Source organism: Eucalyptus grandis, chromosome 8 (assembly GCF_016545825.1).
Source record: "Eucalyptus grandis isolate ANBG69807.140 chromosome 8, ASM1654582v1, whole genome shotgun sequence".
Taxonomy (NCBI): domain Eukaryota; kingdom Viridiplantae; phylum Streptophyta; class Magnoliopsida; order Myrtales; family Myrtaceae; genus Eucalyptus; species Eucalyptus grandis.
In genome coordinates, this window is record NC_052619.1 from 3,071,869 (window position 1) to 3,090,097 (window position 18,229).

Consider the following 18,229-nt stretch of genomic DNA (forward strand, 5'->3'; position numbering starts at 1 on the left):
TGGAAGAGGAAGTCGAGCAAGACGCAATTCCTCTCCGAACTTTGACACCCCAGGTTCTCTATAAGCATTACACTTATCTGAAGCAAGGTGGTTCTCCCATGATTTTTATTACTAATTTCCTAAGATGACATAGGCATAGCAACGAAACTGTGTTCTTAAGAACAATGGAACGTTTGGGTATAGCGCTAGAAGGTTTGGCAAACAAAGCTTTTTTTTATTTTCCTTTTGACCCTAGATTAGTTCTGAGCATCTTGAAAACAAAGATGATGATGAGCAGATTTATTTGAATTTCCAACCTAGAATGGGTGTTGCTGTTGATGTTCTGGAGAGAGAATGAGATTGTTTCGTTTTAAGGAGCACAAAAGGGTTTATACCCAGATGTTGAAGAGAGGGGTGATAAATCCTCAAATAGTGGATTTCGATTTCCTGGACTCGGTCAACGTTGATTTAAGGGCAAAGTTGGCTGCTCTTCAACTTGAAAAATTCTATGCTGAGATTGTTATGGCCTATCCAAAGTTAACTGCTTACTTTTACTCCAATCTGTCTTTTCTTGACCAAACTCACATTTAGTTCACTGTCTATGAAAAAGCTTTTATTGTGGATGTTGACACTCTTGCTGACATTCTAGGAGTGGAAAGAAGTGGCTTTCAACCGATCCAAATCTCAATCGGTCAAGCAACGTGTTTCTTGGTGAAGGACAGGATGCCTATTGGGAGTATCACTTACTCTCGATTGCCAGCAACCAGTGTTCTGTTGCACAAAATTGTCATTAACTGCTTAAGACCCAAGGTAGCATTCAAAGACTGATGTGTCCAGATTCGAGGTAAAGATCATGTGGGCCATTTGCAATGGCATTCCTTTTTCTTTGCCCCCACACCATTTTCCTGCACATGTATAGGACAGTTATGAAGGAAAAACGGCAGTTGCCTTACACGGCTTTGATCACCAAATTGTTTCGCCATTTCAAGATCCAATTCCCCTCTTTGCTTTACACAAGAACCATTAGTTCTATGGTGATAGGACTAAAGATGATTTCGAAGATGAAGATGAAGGATCTAACCAAGGCGATTAAGTGTTTGAAGAAGGAAGCAACCAACAAAACCAAGGCAGTTCAACTTCCGCGAAGAAAAGAAAAGGGAAGAGTGTTGCCCAAGCAACTTTGAAGAAGCAAAAGGGCGTGTCCTCCTGATGGATGAAGAAGAGGAGGATGACCTAACCATCTTTGCTCTTGCATTGAGGAACCTTCAAGGAGCTGTTGATTATGAGGAAATAGAGGAAGCAGAAGCGGAAACAAAAGAAGAAGATGCGCACAAAGAAGAAGTTGAGCCTGAAAGGTCAATGGAGAAAGACCATGAAGATGAAGACTCAGATGGAGCAAGTGGTGCCATAACACTTTCAAACGAGACTGAGAAAGGAGTTTCTAAAGAAGAAAGAGGAGATGCTGCTTCTAAAGACGAAGAAAATCTATAAGGGAAGGGATCCAATGCTGAGAAAGAAAAGACTACAAAAGAAGAAATTTCATCTCAACCTAAAGGAAACAAGTCAGGGGGAGATCTTGAGAAAATTCCTACTGCTAGCGATGGCATTCCTACTATTAGTGATGGCATTAGCAGATCCCCTGCAGATCCAGAAGAAGTCTTTGCATCTCACTTTCCTAAGATTGAGATTGAAGAAGAGACTCCCAATCAGGAAAAGCAACAAGATGCTTGTATTCAAGTCGATGTTCCTCCATCTTTTGATACTCCTCAAACTAACTTTGCTGAATCCAGTGTTCAAACTGAATTTGATCCTAACTATGCAAGGTTGGTTGAGCTCCTTCTAGAGGTTAAAGCTCAGCAATATGTAATGGAGTATGAGATTCAGAAGCTCTACACCACCTACAGTCTTCCACAGACTCTCTCAATGGACTTCATGTCAAGGTACAGTCTCTTGATACTAAAGTTGAGACTTTGAATCAATAAACGTCCTAGGCTGTAGGCAAAGTAGAAGAGGCAGTGCAGTCGCTTGAGGATTTCTAACTTGGTTCGAGCCCTCAAACAAACTTGATTGATTTCATCTTTTCAATTCTACCTTTTTGAAATTCTCTTTCTTTTTGCTTTTGACAAAAAGGGGGAGAATGGTTGCAGATTTGAACTTTGAACTATTTGTTTGCAAATTTGAACTATTGAACTTGTTTGGACTGAACTTGTTCGTTTATATTGAACTTGTTTGCAGATTTGAGCTATTAAACTTGTTTAGACTGAACTTGTTTGTTTATATTCTACAATTAACCTTTTTGTGGTTGTGATTGTGATTATGGATATGAATGATTGAATCTTGTTTAAATTTTCAAGATTAACGAGTTTTTTGTGATTGCAAAATTGATATTATCTAGGTCCTTAACAGTCTACTTTTATAAGTTATCATATAACGCTAAAGTGTTGTCTTGCAGGATATAGTTCTTTAAATCTGCAAGAAAGTTTTGTCACCATAAAAAATGGTGAGATTGTTAGAAGAAACTCCTATGTTGTTTTGAACTTGACAAAATTTATCTAAGTTCTATTTTGAAGATTGCCAGACTTTTGTGTCAAAGTATATTTTACAACAGAAGTCTGCCCACTCTAATAGACTCCAGACTGAACGTAAGAGAAGAATAAAGACTTATCCAGATGAGGGATTATCTTTCTTTTTTCAAGGATTCGGTTCGTACAAGGTATATATGGCATTCTGGTTGGAAATATCACCTACGGAATTGATTATCTTTATTGGAATCAATTTAGATACATCAAATCTTTTCGGATATGAAGTTAATTTGGAAAGAATCTACTTATGAAAACCAAGATCCTGATTGTATGGGCGAATAGGATTGACGGGCTTTCATCACAATCTTCAAATGGATCGAGATCTCCTTAATTGATTTTGTCCAATAGGTTAATTGAAAGAATTTCTTTGGAAAGTGCCAACGGTCGAGAAGGCATGAAGGAGTATTTAAGGAAGCCTCTCTAGTCGTTCGATAGAGTGCATGAAAGAAAAATTCCAAAGTCTGAAACTTTCCACTCACTTGTTATTCCTTACACTATGCTGATATTTGTTCTCAAAAGAGAGAGAGAGAGAGAGAGAGAGAGAGAGAGAGAGACTCAAAGAGAGACTTTGTGAGAGCAGTAGAGACTCTCCACTGCGAAATCGAGATCACAAGATTGTAAATTCTCTTTTGATTCTTGGTGGAAACTAGTCAAAAGGCTATTAGCGTGGGAGAGTGGATGTAGGCTTGATCTAAGCCAAACCACTATAAATTTTGTGTTCCTTTCTCTTCCCTAAACTCATTTACTTTATTCGTACTTCAATTTTGTAGTTAAAGTCTAAACTCTTTTAAAGTTTGCTGATCATCAGACTCAGTTTCAAAAGCAAAATATTTTTACTGCTCTTTGCGAAAATTATCCTCACATCTATTCACCCCCATCTAGGTGTTCATACTAGCACTTTCACCAATGACCCCAGCCGACCCTCCCCCCTCCATCATCGGCCCTTCCCGGTGACAACGGTGAGGTTTCAACCCTAGCCGCCTCTCCATTTTTAAAAATTTTTTTTTATATATATTTTTAATTTTTTTAATATTTGTATTTGTATTTTTAAATCTTTTAAATAAATTTAGTTTTAAATTTTATTTAATTAATTTTTATGTTAATTTTTTACCATGTTAGCACCAAAACGATGCCGTTTTGCCCTTACTTCACCAAAAATTGCCTCGTTAGCATTTTGCCCGGATTGGCACTTAAGTGATTCATTTTGCTCTGATTTTGGCACTTAAATGTCACTTTCGTAACTTTTGGCACTTAAGACGCATTTGGTAACGTTTCTGTTCCGGGAAACAATTTTTTAACATAAATAGTTTTTTTTTTTTTTTTTTTTTTGTTTTTCTTCCAAGGAACAATTTCTAATTATAAGAACGTGATCGGTAACTACAAAAAAATTTTACTCAAAGAAATGAAAACACATTTGGTAAATTTATATAATTCTTTTTTTTTTTAATTTTTTAATATTTTTTTTATATTTTTCCTTTTTCCTTTTTCTTTTTTTCTTCATTCTTCCTTTTGGCGGTTTCGGCCTTGGCCATGGTCGGCGATCGGCCAATGAGGGCTAGCGACCTGCCGGCCCCGGCAAGGCTCGGCCTCATAGAGCCATCGCTAGGTCGGCGTTGCCTAGTGGTGGCTCGATGAGACCGAGCCTCGCCGGTGGCTACGCGAGCTTAGCCTCACCAAGATCGGGCGAGCTCGAGCTCGCTGGGACGACGTGAGGCTTAGCCTTGCTAGGCCGGGATGAGGCTGAACTTCCGCCGCCCGGGCGAGCTCGAGCCTCATCGGAGTCATCACCGGGCGAGGCCGACTGGTGGTGGCCGGTGAGCTCGAGCTCACCTAGCCAAGGTGGGTTGAGCCTCACTGGGGGCAGGTGACGCTCTGGCGAGGTCGCCGGCCATGGCCAAGGCCAGCGACCGGCCAAAAGGAAGAAAGAAGAAAAAAAACAAGATGAAAAATGATAAGAAAAAAAAATGTTTCTCGGAATTGTTCCTGGGAACAAGAAATAACTTTTTCTACTTCTTGTTTCTATTCCAAATCTGTTTCCCAGGAACAAAATAGTTTTTGTTCCCAAGAACAAAAGTGTAAACAAACGTTTTTCCGTTCTTTTTTTTTTTTTTTGTTCCTCAGAACAAAAGAGCAAAAATTTGTGTTCCGGGAAACAGAAACACATTTTGCCAAACACGCTAAGTGTCCTTTTGTGCCACCTTTTAGCACTCCAGGGGTTCGGCTGTCCTTTACTATGTCATTTCAAATAATCCGAAGGTATTGAATGCCCAATCCAACCTTATGCAACAAATATGCTCTAAACTTTCTTTTTAGGGAAAATATTTATGTCTAAACATTTTAGTGGACGGTGAAAACATTTCTTATTCATTAATTTTGTAAGTAATATAAGCAATCATCATTAGGAAAATATTTTCGAAATGATACATTTTTCGAAAAACAAACCTAATGGAGGAAAATGTTACCTTAATGGAATGACTTTCCTCCTTTATTCCAAGATAATTGATATTACTTGAAGAGGAATGGTACTCGAAAGAATATTACGTGGAATGCATTGCCTTTCACACTTCCCATGAATCAAATGCATTGCCTTTCACACTTCCCCTCGAATCAAACTAGCACCTTAAAGCTGGGTAGTTATATCACAATCTTGTCAGAATCTCATTCCATTACATTGGCTTTTGCTTGTTGTATACACATCACTTTTGATCATCCTATTTAGAGATATAGTTCTATCCCAGAAAATGAGAATTTGATTCCAATGAATAGGAGTCCATTTCGAACTCCAGTTCACAAGAAAACCAAACATGAGGGTAAAATTACAATTCATATACCTTTCCTTCGTACAAATTCCACGCAGATTGCAATACCATGTTTGTGGTGATATGCCGTCGATTCGGGTTCGTTGATTTATCATTATCTATAGTTATTTTTATTCTTGCTTTCATTGTTTGGTTTTGCATTTTCAGGTGAGCAGTGCTTGTCTAATCTATGATTTGTAAATTGATGTCTTGAAAGCGAAAGAGGCATCACATAGTACGTATCTATTGAAATGAAAAACTAGTGTTTAGAGCAAAATTGTTACATAAAGTTGGATTGGGCATTCGCTACCTTTGGGTCATTTTAAATAGTAAAGTATAACTTGAATTAGCCTTAGAGTTGATTATTTGTAAAATGATATGTGAAATATTTGTGTGTGCATATATATATGGTAGGATTTGCCAAAGGTTATATATGTATTTATTTGTGAACATGGTTTCTAAAATTTGTTAGGAAAATCCCTTTCGATGTTTTAGAGATGACAAAATAAATCAAAGGATACTAACGTGTTTAATGGTTGAATAACAGACTATGCATATGATAAAACATGTAAAGGATATTGTCAAAATTTATACTTGAAAGAACTAGAAGATAGACTCTATGCTGAAGCTGATCTTATTCAAACTATGTCCAAACCTTAAGGCTACATATGTTCAGAAGCAAAATATGTTCAGACCTACATCCAGATTGTAAAGTCTATTTAAGACAAAAGACATTCAGACTTTACTTCAGACGGAAGATACTCAGACTCTACTTCAGATGGAAGACATTCAGACTCTACTTTAGATAGAATATTCTCAGACTTTACATACAAAACGAGACACAAGTCCAGAACGTGACAAGGTCCAGAATGAGACACAAGTTCAAAACATAGTAGATTCAGAAGGAAGCATGTTCAAAATGAAACAACTTGATGAACATAAAATAAGCCCCAAACATATAACGGCTGGATTCTACATCAAGATAGATTTGATTGACTCAAATTAATTGACAATTGAATATTGAAGACAAGAACTTTCTAAACAAAGAAGTTCTTTTTATGGAAACCAAGATTCTGTGTGTATAGGCGATCAAAATCAATTTGGGATTCTACTTCTATCACTCAACGGTTACTAAATCTTTTAGATCCAATGGCTAGATTGGAAGACGATCCTCTAGATATTGTCCAACGGCTAGTTTGGAAGTAAAGGAGTATTTAAGGAGATCAAAGACCAATGAGCAAGCAAGAGACGGAGCGTAGAATTTATAATTCCAAAGTCTGAGCGAACTTAGATCATACACTTGTTTTTAGTGAGCTTAAACGTTTATGATCATGAGAGAAATACAAAAAAAGTGACTTAATGAGATAGTGTGATCTACCATTAAGTGTTTGCACTCAAAGTTGTAATCTCTTGTATATCACATAGTGGAATCTAACTTGAAGGCTGTTAGTGTGGGAGAGTGGACGTAGGCTTGATCTAAGCCGAACCACTATAAATTTCTTGTGCAACATTCTCTTTCTTTAACTCTTCTTATTTAAGTATGTTACATACTCACGGGTTATTCCAAAAGTTTGTTCCATCCCATAACATATTCTGAACATCTACTAGAAGTCTAGTGGTTCGCTTATCAGACTCTGAGCTTTATTTAGACTTTGTTCAAAATTTATTTTATTCCACATTTATTTGCCAAGATTTATTTTAAACACATATTCACCCCCTCTAGGTGTTTGTACTAGCACTTTCAAAATTAATACTGAAATGGTGTTGTGATTAGTTGAAGGATCGTGTTGATGATTTATGCTCTTGTCATTATGATTAGTACTCATCTAAGGGTTGTGAGTATGCAAATTGTTCTCAGAACGCCCTGTTTGGTTGGAGCAACCGGCCAATATAGGTTGACACCCATGTCAAAGAAGAATCTTTGTAGGCCATGTCATGGAGTGTTAAGTGTGACCATAATTTGGTATTGACCATAATTTGGCTGTATAGAAAGAAGAGGCTCACATATTCTAATTATATATTTGCACATGGTGCCAAGAGGTTGTTAGAGGAAGAAAGAAAATCATGGGTTTTGCTTTATGATTTTCTTCTTTGAAAGGATTTTATACTGTGAGTTTTACATCCGACTAAATTGTTTTATTTTAAAATAAAATGAGTTTAGGTGTGAGAAACACTTGAGCATTCAAGGGTGTGAGTGATTGTAATTCTATGTTTCTTCGATGATTAGTTGATTAACTATCATTGACTCTTCAAATGGAGTAGGTATCAATACTCAAATCGAATAACGTAAATCATTAATGTTCTTTATTATTAATCGTTTATTTCGTTGTTGATTTCACGTTGATTTAATTGCAAGATCCATCAGCGCTTCCACATCAACCAACAACACTGTACTTTTATTATAACGCGGTTCAAATCATTAATTAACTTCGATTTGGTTTGGTGTAATTTTTGCTTGTTCTCACAATTGGTACATAAACCAACACACAAGAATACATTTTCAGATGTTGCTTACCAAAATTGATGATCCCCGCCATTGTTGCTTGCTAGAAAATTAAGATCACAAAAAAGAGATAAGATTAAAGTAACATAGTGATAACACTCTGAAAAACATGCTAGGAAAATAAAATCACAAGAAAGACAATATTAAGAGTAACCTAGTGATAATATATACGGATGAAAGATACAGGACACACAACACGTGGGGACCGAAGCCGGATCGAGCTTATTTTGTCTTATTGAGGAGGGTCGAACAACCGTAAGAGGAGCAGAAAGTCTGTAGCACCATGAGCGGAAAGAAGAGGATGGTTGCCACCATCACCAGGACCTTCCAAAAGTTATACACGTATCGCTCTATCATATTCTGGGTCTTGATCTTCGGCGCAGCGTGGTAGAACTCGTTGACTTTCTTGATCGTCTTGTCCAGTTGGGAAGGGCCGTGCACATCGATAGAGTGGCTCATACCGTTGAATAGACATGCCACTTCGCCGTCCTTGAGATGGCCCGTGATGATGCCGTGTTTCTTGAGCAACCTCACGTCACGCGGGTGGTCGAGTAGGCCGTCCATTAGCTCCACGAAGCGCGTGAACAACAAGGGACCGGAGGTCGCCATCGCCTCATACGCCACCAAGTTCCGAATCACGACTTCCGAGTTGACGCTGAGTTTGATCGCGGGAAGTTGAAATGTGTGCGTTTTCTCATCAAACGAAGTCTCTTCTATGTAATCCGTTTTGCGGAATTTTATGCCCGCTTTGGCGAGAGAGGACGCTGTTGGGATCAATCCCTTCTCTTCAGCGGGAGCTTCTTCGTACCCCAATGAATCGAGGGCAGAGGGTCCAATTTGCTGAGAAAGGATTTTCATAATTTTTTGCGCCATCATAGCATGGGGTCTAATTTTCTCCGTGAAAGGTAAGTCCGATGACTGGACAGCGGTGAGGATTCCACCTATACGGTGCAGACGAGCAGTACTCCCGTTATCATTAGACGCAGGTACAGCACCATCGAGGGACTCCGTCTTATCTTCTTCGATTACGATGATGTCAGCGGGAATATCGATCTTGAATTCGTCCTCTCTCTCCACGACCATACTGTAAAGAAGATCCAACAAATGCGCGCGCTTCAAAGCTTTGTCAACGGGGTACTGTCTCGTCTCTTTGAGCAGCGAGAGAGATTTGCAAAACCTCAACAGCATGTGGGGGAAATTCTCTTGGATCTTCTTCCGCTCGGCGACTTCTAGTGGCGCGCACATGACCGTCACCATCTGTGCCAACAAGAATATCGGGATTTGGTTCTCCAACATCATGACGTCCCTCAGGATGGCATCCTCGGCGAGCTTCTTGCCTGCGTGGTCAGCTAGGCCCCCCAAGAAAGGTGATGACTCAGGGGCCCTCTTGCCGATGGCATGCTGGCAGAGCAGATGGAACAAGAACTGCGCATCAACGCTCATGATCCATGACAACACGTCGGCGTCGATGTCCAAGAACTTGTGGTAACATGCGCGGACATAGAGGTGCAAATCAGTGAGCTTTTCCACGAGCTCAGTGAAGCTCAAGCCATTGGACTCCTTGTGGAGCTTCTTCGCGACGTCAAGCTTGACTCGCTCCATCTGCAGGAGCTGAGACTGAAGGTGGTGATAGGGTCCTAAGCCGACGAGTTGGGGGATATAAGCCTGAGGCTTGGCAGAGCTGAGTGATCGAGGGACTTGGAAAACGCACACATGTGAATGAATGTCCTTCTGAAGCTCTTCCTCGAATTTTTTTTTGACATGAATGAACCATTCTCTCATTTCTGTGAATGAAAGAGACATTGCTGATGATCAAAGCAAGATCAGCTCTCTCTGGTTTTTTCCTCTTTTCTTTTGGGTTGATAGAAGGGGCGTGTCTATGGATTTGGTTCTATGCATCATCTTTGCTCTCATGTGCCTTATTTATATAGAGTTGGGCTTTTATCTTACCTTTTTGGGTTGATGATGCAAGTATGTCTATAGGTTCATTTATCTGGCTGAAAAAAATATCACGCATCATGAGAGTAAGCTAAGATGGCAATAGTTACCGATGTAAATACCGATTTGGTGTTAGCTTCATGTAACTTTTTTTAAGGTAAAAGATAAAGCCACGAATCAGTATACTTTTCAATGTAAATTATTGGGAACAAATGCATGAAGTCATACAGAACGAAGAGCTTGGAGGTTGACTGACTTTTTATATATACATATTGATTGTTGGGCTGGATTTAAATGTTTAGAAATAAATTGGACAATTTGATCTTTATTATCTTTAGCTTGTTTTAGAATACCACCATACCCTATTTCCGAAGCATCGAGTTCAACTATTTTTGAGACAGACAGATTGGCAAGGTGGAGACATGATATTACTTTAATATGAATTTTTAGTTATCTAACAACCTCAGTATGGACTTTCGTCCATGTTGGAGGATATATATATATATTTAATTGACTACTTCGGTTAAATTTTAATTTATTTTTATATAATCGAAATAACTTATAAAGTTACCGATAATCTTTTGATAATTTTCTCATATGTATTACATATTCACGTTGGTACGTAATTAAGTCATCTCACGAGGACACCAAGACAAAGGTCAGATCTGGAAATATACCTCTTAGTGGCTAGCAGTCATTGATAAGATATCTGACTTGGTCTTCTAGAGCATTAAACAGAGTTCGATTGCGCACATGGAGAATTATCTCCTCCTTTCGTTGGATCAACAACTCCAAAGGCGTCTCCATTTCCATGGCTGAACTACAAGGAAGCTTTCCAGAGCATCCATCAGCGTTCCTGGGCACCACCGCAAAAGCTCCTGTTTGGCGTCCTTCTTCCCTTCCAGATCTGCCAAAGCAACGCAGGTTTAACTATGCTAATCCATCCTCCACTGTCCACAATGTGGGAGGTTCTTCAGAGTCATGCCATTAAAGAGAAAATTACCAAAAAAATTCAGAACATATTATAATTATGCCAATTCAATCATAAACTTCTTTTTTTGGCCAATTCAGTCCTAAACCTTTTGTATTTGTACTGATTCAGTTCATTCGGCTAATTTTGATTGGCCAGCATCGACGTAGATACTGGCTGACACTGATGTGGATAATTTTGCAATAATATATATATATATATTTTATATACATTGACATTGATGTTAGTTGACACTAATGAGGGCCAGCAGCAACCGGTGAGTTCAACCTCCCCGGCCAATGGTGAGGCTCACCCCCCCCTGCCACCGGCAAGGGCGAGGCTTGTCCAGTGACGGTGAGGCCACCCTTGCTAGATCTAGTGAGGTCCAACCTCGGCTAGCCATGGCAAGGATCGACCTCCCAGTGGCTGGCGGGGTGGGCCTCGCCATGGTTGGGTGAGGCTCTCCCTCACTAGCCGGAGGAAGAAGGAAGAAGGAGAGAAAAAAAAAAGAAATAATAAAAAAATTGAATAAAATAAAATATTATTAAAAAATTGTTCACATTAGCACTGGCCAAAATTAGGCGGATAGATTGAATTGGTATAACTGCAAAAGGTTTATGACTTAATTAGTAAAAAATAAATTTTATAACTGAATTAACACAATTACAATAGGTTTATGGCATTTTTAGTAATTCTCCTTGCCATTAAATAATGCTAGTACATCCTCAAGAAGGTCTGGATCCCTCTTTTGCATGCCGATTGCCGTGTATCTGTGTCTGCAAAGTATTTGCTTTTTAAAACTCTATAACACAGAGTCTGTATGTTCAGTGAACCTCCAATCATGTTTTGCAAGAAATGCCAGGTTGAATTTGTAAAGCTCTCGAAAGCCTAAACCTCCTTCATGCTTCTTTATCCAAGTGTCTGGGGCCTACTGTCCAATAGAGTGATTTGAAAGAATTCTGTTGACAAAGGGAAAAAGGTGCAAGTCCTCAATAAACGGACTCAGTCGGCAAAGGTCGAGTGAGCAGCGACGGGGACAAGAGGGGACAAGAATTTGCTAAGTGGTGGATTTCTTAGTCGGTAAGTCTAAGTAGTCGACAATCTAACTAGTTTTAGCCGCCGGAAAATATAGGTAGAAATGACCAAGTCGTGGAGTAGAATGTTGACGAAGGAAAGTCAACCAAAGTCGCAAAAAGAGAATGATTGATGTCATTATCAACGGAATGAGATCGAAGTAACTTTCTAAATGTCGGAGCCGCTGATTTTGAAATCAACCGTCAGGGGGACATTTGCAGAGGAGTAAACTCAATGCGACTGTCGAGCAGTGAAGCCGAGGAGTCCGTGAGCAGCTATAGTGGCAATGGTGGAGAATAGAGAAAGACATTACTGTTAAAGTAGTGGAGAAGGCACAATCGTTGAGTACTAGAGTGGATTATTGCTGGGTAACCATTTGTAGTTACTGAATTGTAGGAACCAATGTGCTTGATCTTTTTGTAACCGTTGTTAACTTTCGATAGTAGGTATAAATCCTTAAATTGTAGTTTGTAAAAGGAACTGCCTATCAATTGAAGAACACCTCTGGTTTTCTTTCCAAAAATATACAATCTGAAACAATTGGAATAGTTGTGAGGACTAGATCAAGTTTTTCACTTACAAGATCCTAAATGATACTTCCTTTAAGCACAATAGGAGGCGCATAAACTAAAGCAATTTTGACCGGATTAGTAATTTACAGACGAGAAATGATTAGGTGACAGTTTTTAATATATTGTGAAAATAATAATTTAGTTGGGATTACAAAAAATCAAATGATAAATAATTGTAAATTATTGTGAAGTAAATTTATTCAAAAATTTGCGACTCACAACAAACTGTTATTTTTACAATAATTAAAAAATTATTATACTAGCAAAATCCTTTGCAGACCGTGCCAAACTTTATGTCAATTAATTTGGACTGCAGAAAGAGAGCTAGACCACCTGAAAGACCTGATGTTTCTTGTGTCATGACATTTTCAAAGTGCAACTTGTGCTTGAGATGTCAGTTAATATCTCTGTTGCTGCTTTTTATCTGTCAAGAAGATTGCACAGGGCCTCACATGGACATTGCGGTCCAGAAGAGATTGGACTGTCAGGAAAGTACCCAGATGCTCACAGTTCCAACACATTCGAGTCAGGAATGTCCATCACCATAGTGCTTTTATAATTCAACATGAGAGTGCACTTATGGAATTATCGCCCATAACAGATTCTGACATCTCGTTTTCCTGCAGGTCGGATGTCGTTCACAAATGTGCAGTTTTGTCTGCCTTACCAAACAAAACCATCCCCTGAAGAAGAGACAAGTGGCTTATTTCGTAATCTCCTTTGTAACCCCAGCGCCATGGAAGGGATCAAACCGCATCTCTTGAGAATCTGCGTAGGCCAGTTTAATTATCTCGTCTTTTCCAGGTTTTTGCCTTATTATAATCAAACATTTCGACGCTGTTCTTGCATTTTTCTCTTCATGTAGTGGTTAAGAAATATACTTGATATTCATTATTGTTGCTCTCCCTCCTTAATGATGTAAGCTTTTTGTAAGATGTGAGAGTCTGAGATTGATTTACGCAATCGGGTTGGTTTGGTTTTGGATTGAAAGGTTTAATTCGAAATCACAACGTTGTTGCTCATGCAATTGGAAAAGATTTCATCTTTTACCTTAAAAAGAGTAACTAAATGCTCATTGGTTGGTATAATCATTGTCAAATAGTTAAAAGTAATTAAAGGGTCTTGTCGGTAAAATAAAGAATAAATATGAACATGTACAGGGAAAAGTGACCAAAGGTTAACAAGTTTATCAGTTCATTAGTTTGGCTCGGCTCGTGAAAATATAAACTAAAATTTAAAACCTAATTTCTCTAACTACAATTCCTTGTATTGATGAGCTAAGAGTTTTGGTTTTCTTCCGGGCAATTTTTGCAGGCTTTCACATTTTTTTTTTTCCGAAAAGCAGAAACGACCCAATCGAACCGAGAAGTTGCAGAGATTCCTATAATTGTGGTACACGACCAGGACAAGCAAATATATTTTCAGTTGTCTCCTCAGAATTGATGATGGTGGCCATTTTTACCTACTAGGAAATTACGATAAGTATAAAAGACAAGTTACAAGTAACATAGTGATAACATACTGGAAAACGTGCGAGGAAATTAAGATGACAAAAGAGATAAGATTAACAGTAACACAGTGATAACATACTGGAAAACATGCGGGATAACACAACTCGCGGAGATCGAAGCCAGATTGAGCTTAGTTTCACTTATTGACGAGGCTTGAACAACTGTAAGCCGAGCAGAAAGTTTGTAGCCCCATGAGAAGAAACAAGAAGACGGTGGCCGCCATCGCCAGGACCTTCCAAGCGCCATACACATAGCGTTCCATCATATTGTGGGTTTTGATTGTTGGCGCAGCATTGTAAAACTCATTGACTTTCTTGATTGTCTCGTCCAGTGGGCAATCGCCATTCACTTCGATGGAGTCGCTCATACCATTGAACAGATGCGTGACTTCGTCGTCCTTGAGACGGCCAGTGATGATACCGTGTTTCTTGAGCAACTTCACGTCGTCCAGTGTGTTAATTAGGCCATCCATTAGCTCCACGAAGCGTGCGAACACCAAGGGACCGGAGATGGCCATCGCCTCGTATGCCACCAAGTTCCGTATCACAACTTCCGAGTTGATGACGAATTTGATAGTGGGAAGTTGAAACGTGTGCGTTTTCTCATTGAACGATATGTCCTTTATGAACTTTATTTTGCTGAATTTTACACCCGCTTTGGCAAGAGAGGATGCTGTCGGAATCAATGCCTTCTCTTCTGCGGGAGCCTCATCGACCCCCAATGAGTCGGTGGGTGAAGATAGTTTCGAATAGAGATCCATCAGGCCTTTCAGCATCTGAACATGGGGTTTCATGTTCCGCAAGATTCTTAAATTGGAGTTCTCTACAAGTTCGACCGTACTCTCTGCCACATGATTAACATTTTGAGGAGGAATAAGAACTTCCTGAACATCAGTAGATATCACTAGGTTGAGGGATCCGTGAACCTCGATCTTATGTTCTTCGATTTTTATGGTGTCAGCGGGTATAACAATCTTGATCTCGTCCTCTCTTGACACGACCATGCTATAAAGAAGATCCAACAAATGTGCGCACTTCAAAGCTTTGGCGGGGGGACAATTTATCGTCTCTTTGAGCGGTGACAGGGCTTTGCAAAACCCCACAAGCATGCGGGGGAGGATCTCTTCGACAATAGTCTTCTGCTCCGCAACTTGTAGCGGCTCACAGCCGAGCGTCAACATCTTCTCCACGAAGAATATTGGGATTTGGTTCTCCAACATCATGACATCCCTCCGGATGGTGGCATCAGCAAGCTTCTTGCCCGTGTTGTCGGCTAAGCCCTCCAAAAAGGGTGACGACTTGAGGAAACTTTTGTTGATGCCGTGCTGGCAGACCTGATAGAACAAGAACAGCGAGTCGACAGTCATGATCCATGACAACATGTTGGAATCCATGTCCAAGAACTTGTGGTAGCACGCGCGGACAGAAAGGTCCAAATCGGAAAGCTTGCTCGCGAGCTCAGCAACGCTCAAGTGGTTGAACTCCTTGTGGAGCTTCTTCGCGACGTCAAGCTTGACGCGCTCCATTTCCGTGAGCTGAGGCTGAAGGTGGTGATAGGGTCCTAAGCCGACGAGTTGGGGGGTATAAGCCTCGGGCTTGGCAGAGCTGAGTGATTTGGGGACTTGGAAAATGCACACATTAGAAGGAATGTCCTTCTCGAGCTCTTCGTTGAAATTGTTATGGACATGATTGAACCAATCTCTCATATCTCTGGATGAAGAAGACATTGTTGATGATAAAAACTAGATCAGCTCTCGTGGGATGATAGTGTGTGTGGGGGGATGTGTGTGTAGATTTGGTGCCATGCATTACCCTAGCTCCAATATACCTTGTTTATATAGAGACGGACTTTGCTTATCTTGCCATCAAACCCCCGAATAAAAATTAGAAGAGTAAAAAATTTGTATGCCAAATTATCATTATTGTATTAATGACCCACGCTCCCGTCTCATCTCTCTACACTATGTTCTCGAGCTTTTCTAGCTAGAGTTTCAGCATACACGTGTCTAGAAAAATACTCATAACGCGCAAGACAGAAAAGAGCATTTAGAGTTTATCACGCGTCAAAAGCATCTTGCATTCGAAAATGACGTATCATGAGTCAACGTTCCTTTCAAAATACTTTTGTTGCTTCTACACGAGGAAAAAGAAAAAAATTCTTAAACTTATTGCACTTGTGCCAATTCAATCATAAATATGACAATTTGACTAATTTAATTATAAACATTTTGATTATTTGTCAATTTAGTGATTTAAGCTAATATTGGCCTGAAATCACTAATGTAGACATCAATTATCTTATGTGACACTATCGTAACAAACATAAACATATTTTACAATTTATTATCATTTTTTTTCTTTTCTTTATTTCTTCTTTCGCCAGTCACTGAGCCTTAGTCATGGCTGGCAACTGGCCCTAAGCGATGATCAAATAGGGTCACCCTCATTGGACCTGGCAAGGGTGACCTCACAAGGATTTGATGAAGGGTGAGCCTTGTCAAAGGTTAGTGAGGGTAGCCTTGCTCGAAGCCATCAAGGTCGATCTTGCTAGCTTTGGGTGAGAGCGAGGCTTGCAAGACATCAGTGAGGTCAAGCCTTACCCAAAGCTAGTAAGGTTGAGCCTTGCCCAAAGTTAGTGAGGCGAGCCTCACTAGCCTCAACGAAGCTTGGTGAGGTCAGTCCTCTCTAGTCCGAGGAAGGTGATCCTTGCTGATCTTTGACTATGGGTGGTCATTGATCATTGCCAAGGCTTGGCGACAAATGGCGAAGGAGAAAAAAAAAAAAAAATATTAAAAAATATTTTGAAAAGATAATAAATTTTTTTGAAAACTGACTACATTGGTGCCAATCTTGTTATGTGGGATGACAATTGTCAAAATGTTTAGGATTACATTTGTTAAATTGAAATGTTAATAATTGAATTGGCATAGATAGTAGGTTTAAGACTTTTTGGGTCATTTCTCCTCCATAAGATCATATCTGGTGATTTGTAATAATTCTTATAATGAGTGTGTCATCCTTGTCTACTTTTTCAACGTGATGAATTTATATAGGTAGTCTCGATTGTGTACAGATTGATTGATGGCGCTTTCTTACTCTTGCTCCTCAAAGGGTTTTTCCACATAAGATCTTGATGTGTTTATGTAGATCGGAGGTCATTATTCATCACTTGTGTTGAGTTGTTCTTGTTATCATGAATTGTTGAATTGGCATCCTGAATTCTTCTAGAAAGGATGCAAGCTATTTCCCAACGCATTCCTCGAGCATTTATGGAGGGAAGGAGTCGCTTTTCTTTAATGTGTTAGTTTAACCCATTTTGATGAATGCCCTCGGGAAAGCAGTGTGAAAATCTTCTTGAGTGCTTGGGGCCAATGCTAGGGTTTCTAACCATAAAAAATTCTGGAAAGCACCGAACTGAAGACACTAGAAGCAATGTTCGTTGCATTTTGTTTGGTTCATGTTGATTCATGAAAGATTGCAAGTCGTTTATCACATTTTATTTGTCTTTGTTTTCTACTTTATTATCACTACCTGTTATCCATATCCACGTGTTCCATAAGCACGATAGTGGCGTATATCTTTTTCTTTTTTTTGGTCGGTGGCTTATATCTTTCACCACGTTGATCATTGTTTTGGCTTGCTGGGAGGATTACGAGGTAGCGGTAAAACGTATTTTTCTCAACATTATCATCATCGTCAATATCGTATAATGCCGAAGTGAATACAATGATTGACTATAAAATTGTTTTATCTATTCATTTTTTTTTTTTTACTTCATTATTACTCCATGTAATCCCTGTTCACGTATCCCATGCCATATGACTGTCACTATTTCACTTTCTACATGGTTGAATGTCGAGGGTCCAAAAAGATAAAGTTGTTATCCTAGGTTAGGTATACCAAGAATCTCTGGCTTCCATGCGCAATCTTTGTCTAAGCAAATACATATATCAACTATAGTCATTCAAGTATAGACAATGATAGATTTCAACATAAATGAATAAAACAATAGTCATAACGATCTATGTTAATGTTTTGAATAGAGGAATAAAACAATAATACAATTTAAAGAAACGAAAACATGTCATGACTTGATCGTTGAGAAAAAGATGCTTATAAGTTGAGTGCATAACCTAATCAGCTATTAAAAGTTGTTGAAATATGAAATTGAAAATTCAAATTGTGCGGACAAACTCAAAACACAGAATAGAGCATTTTAGTTTAACATGTCTATGTACTGTGGACGAAAATCAATGGATATGAGACTTGTAGTTGAACTAAAATCTAAAAATTCTTCCATGCT

General features: G+C 39.1%; 2 protein-coding genes across 2 annotated transcripts; both read right to left on the bottom strand.

The window, feature by feature from the left end:
* Positions 1–8,084: 8,084 nt before the first annotated feature.
* Positions 8,085–9,665, bottom strand: LOC104430584 (putative UPF0481 protein At3g02645). Its single transcript, XM_010043331.2, has one exon. It carries the CDS (start codon positions 9,663–9,665, stop codon positions 8,085–8,087), a length of 1,581 nt encoding a protein of 526 aa, XP_010041633.2.
* A 4,398-nt stretch (positions 9,666–14,063) lies between these two features.
* On the bottom strand, positions 14,064–15,653 carry LOC120286571 (putative UPF0481 protein At3g02645). The gene has a single exon (XM_039298850.1). It carries the CDS (start codon positions 15,651–15,653, stop codon positions 14,064–14,066), a length of 1,590 nt encoding a protein of 529 aa, XP_039154784.1.
* Between the last annotated feature and the right edge of the window lie 2,576 nt (positions 15,654–18,229).

Bases quoted from the DNA above. Each gene is read 5' to 3' on its own strand.
- LOC104430584 (XM_010043331.2), bottom strand. From the start codon at position 9,665: ATGTCTCTTTCATTCACAGAAATGAGAGAATGGTTCATTCATGTCAAA.
- LOC120286571 (XM_039298850.1), bottom strand. From the start codon at position 15,653: ATGTCTTCTTCATCCAGAGATATGAGAGATTGGTTCAATCATGTCCAT.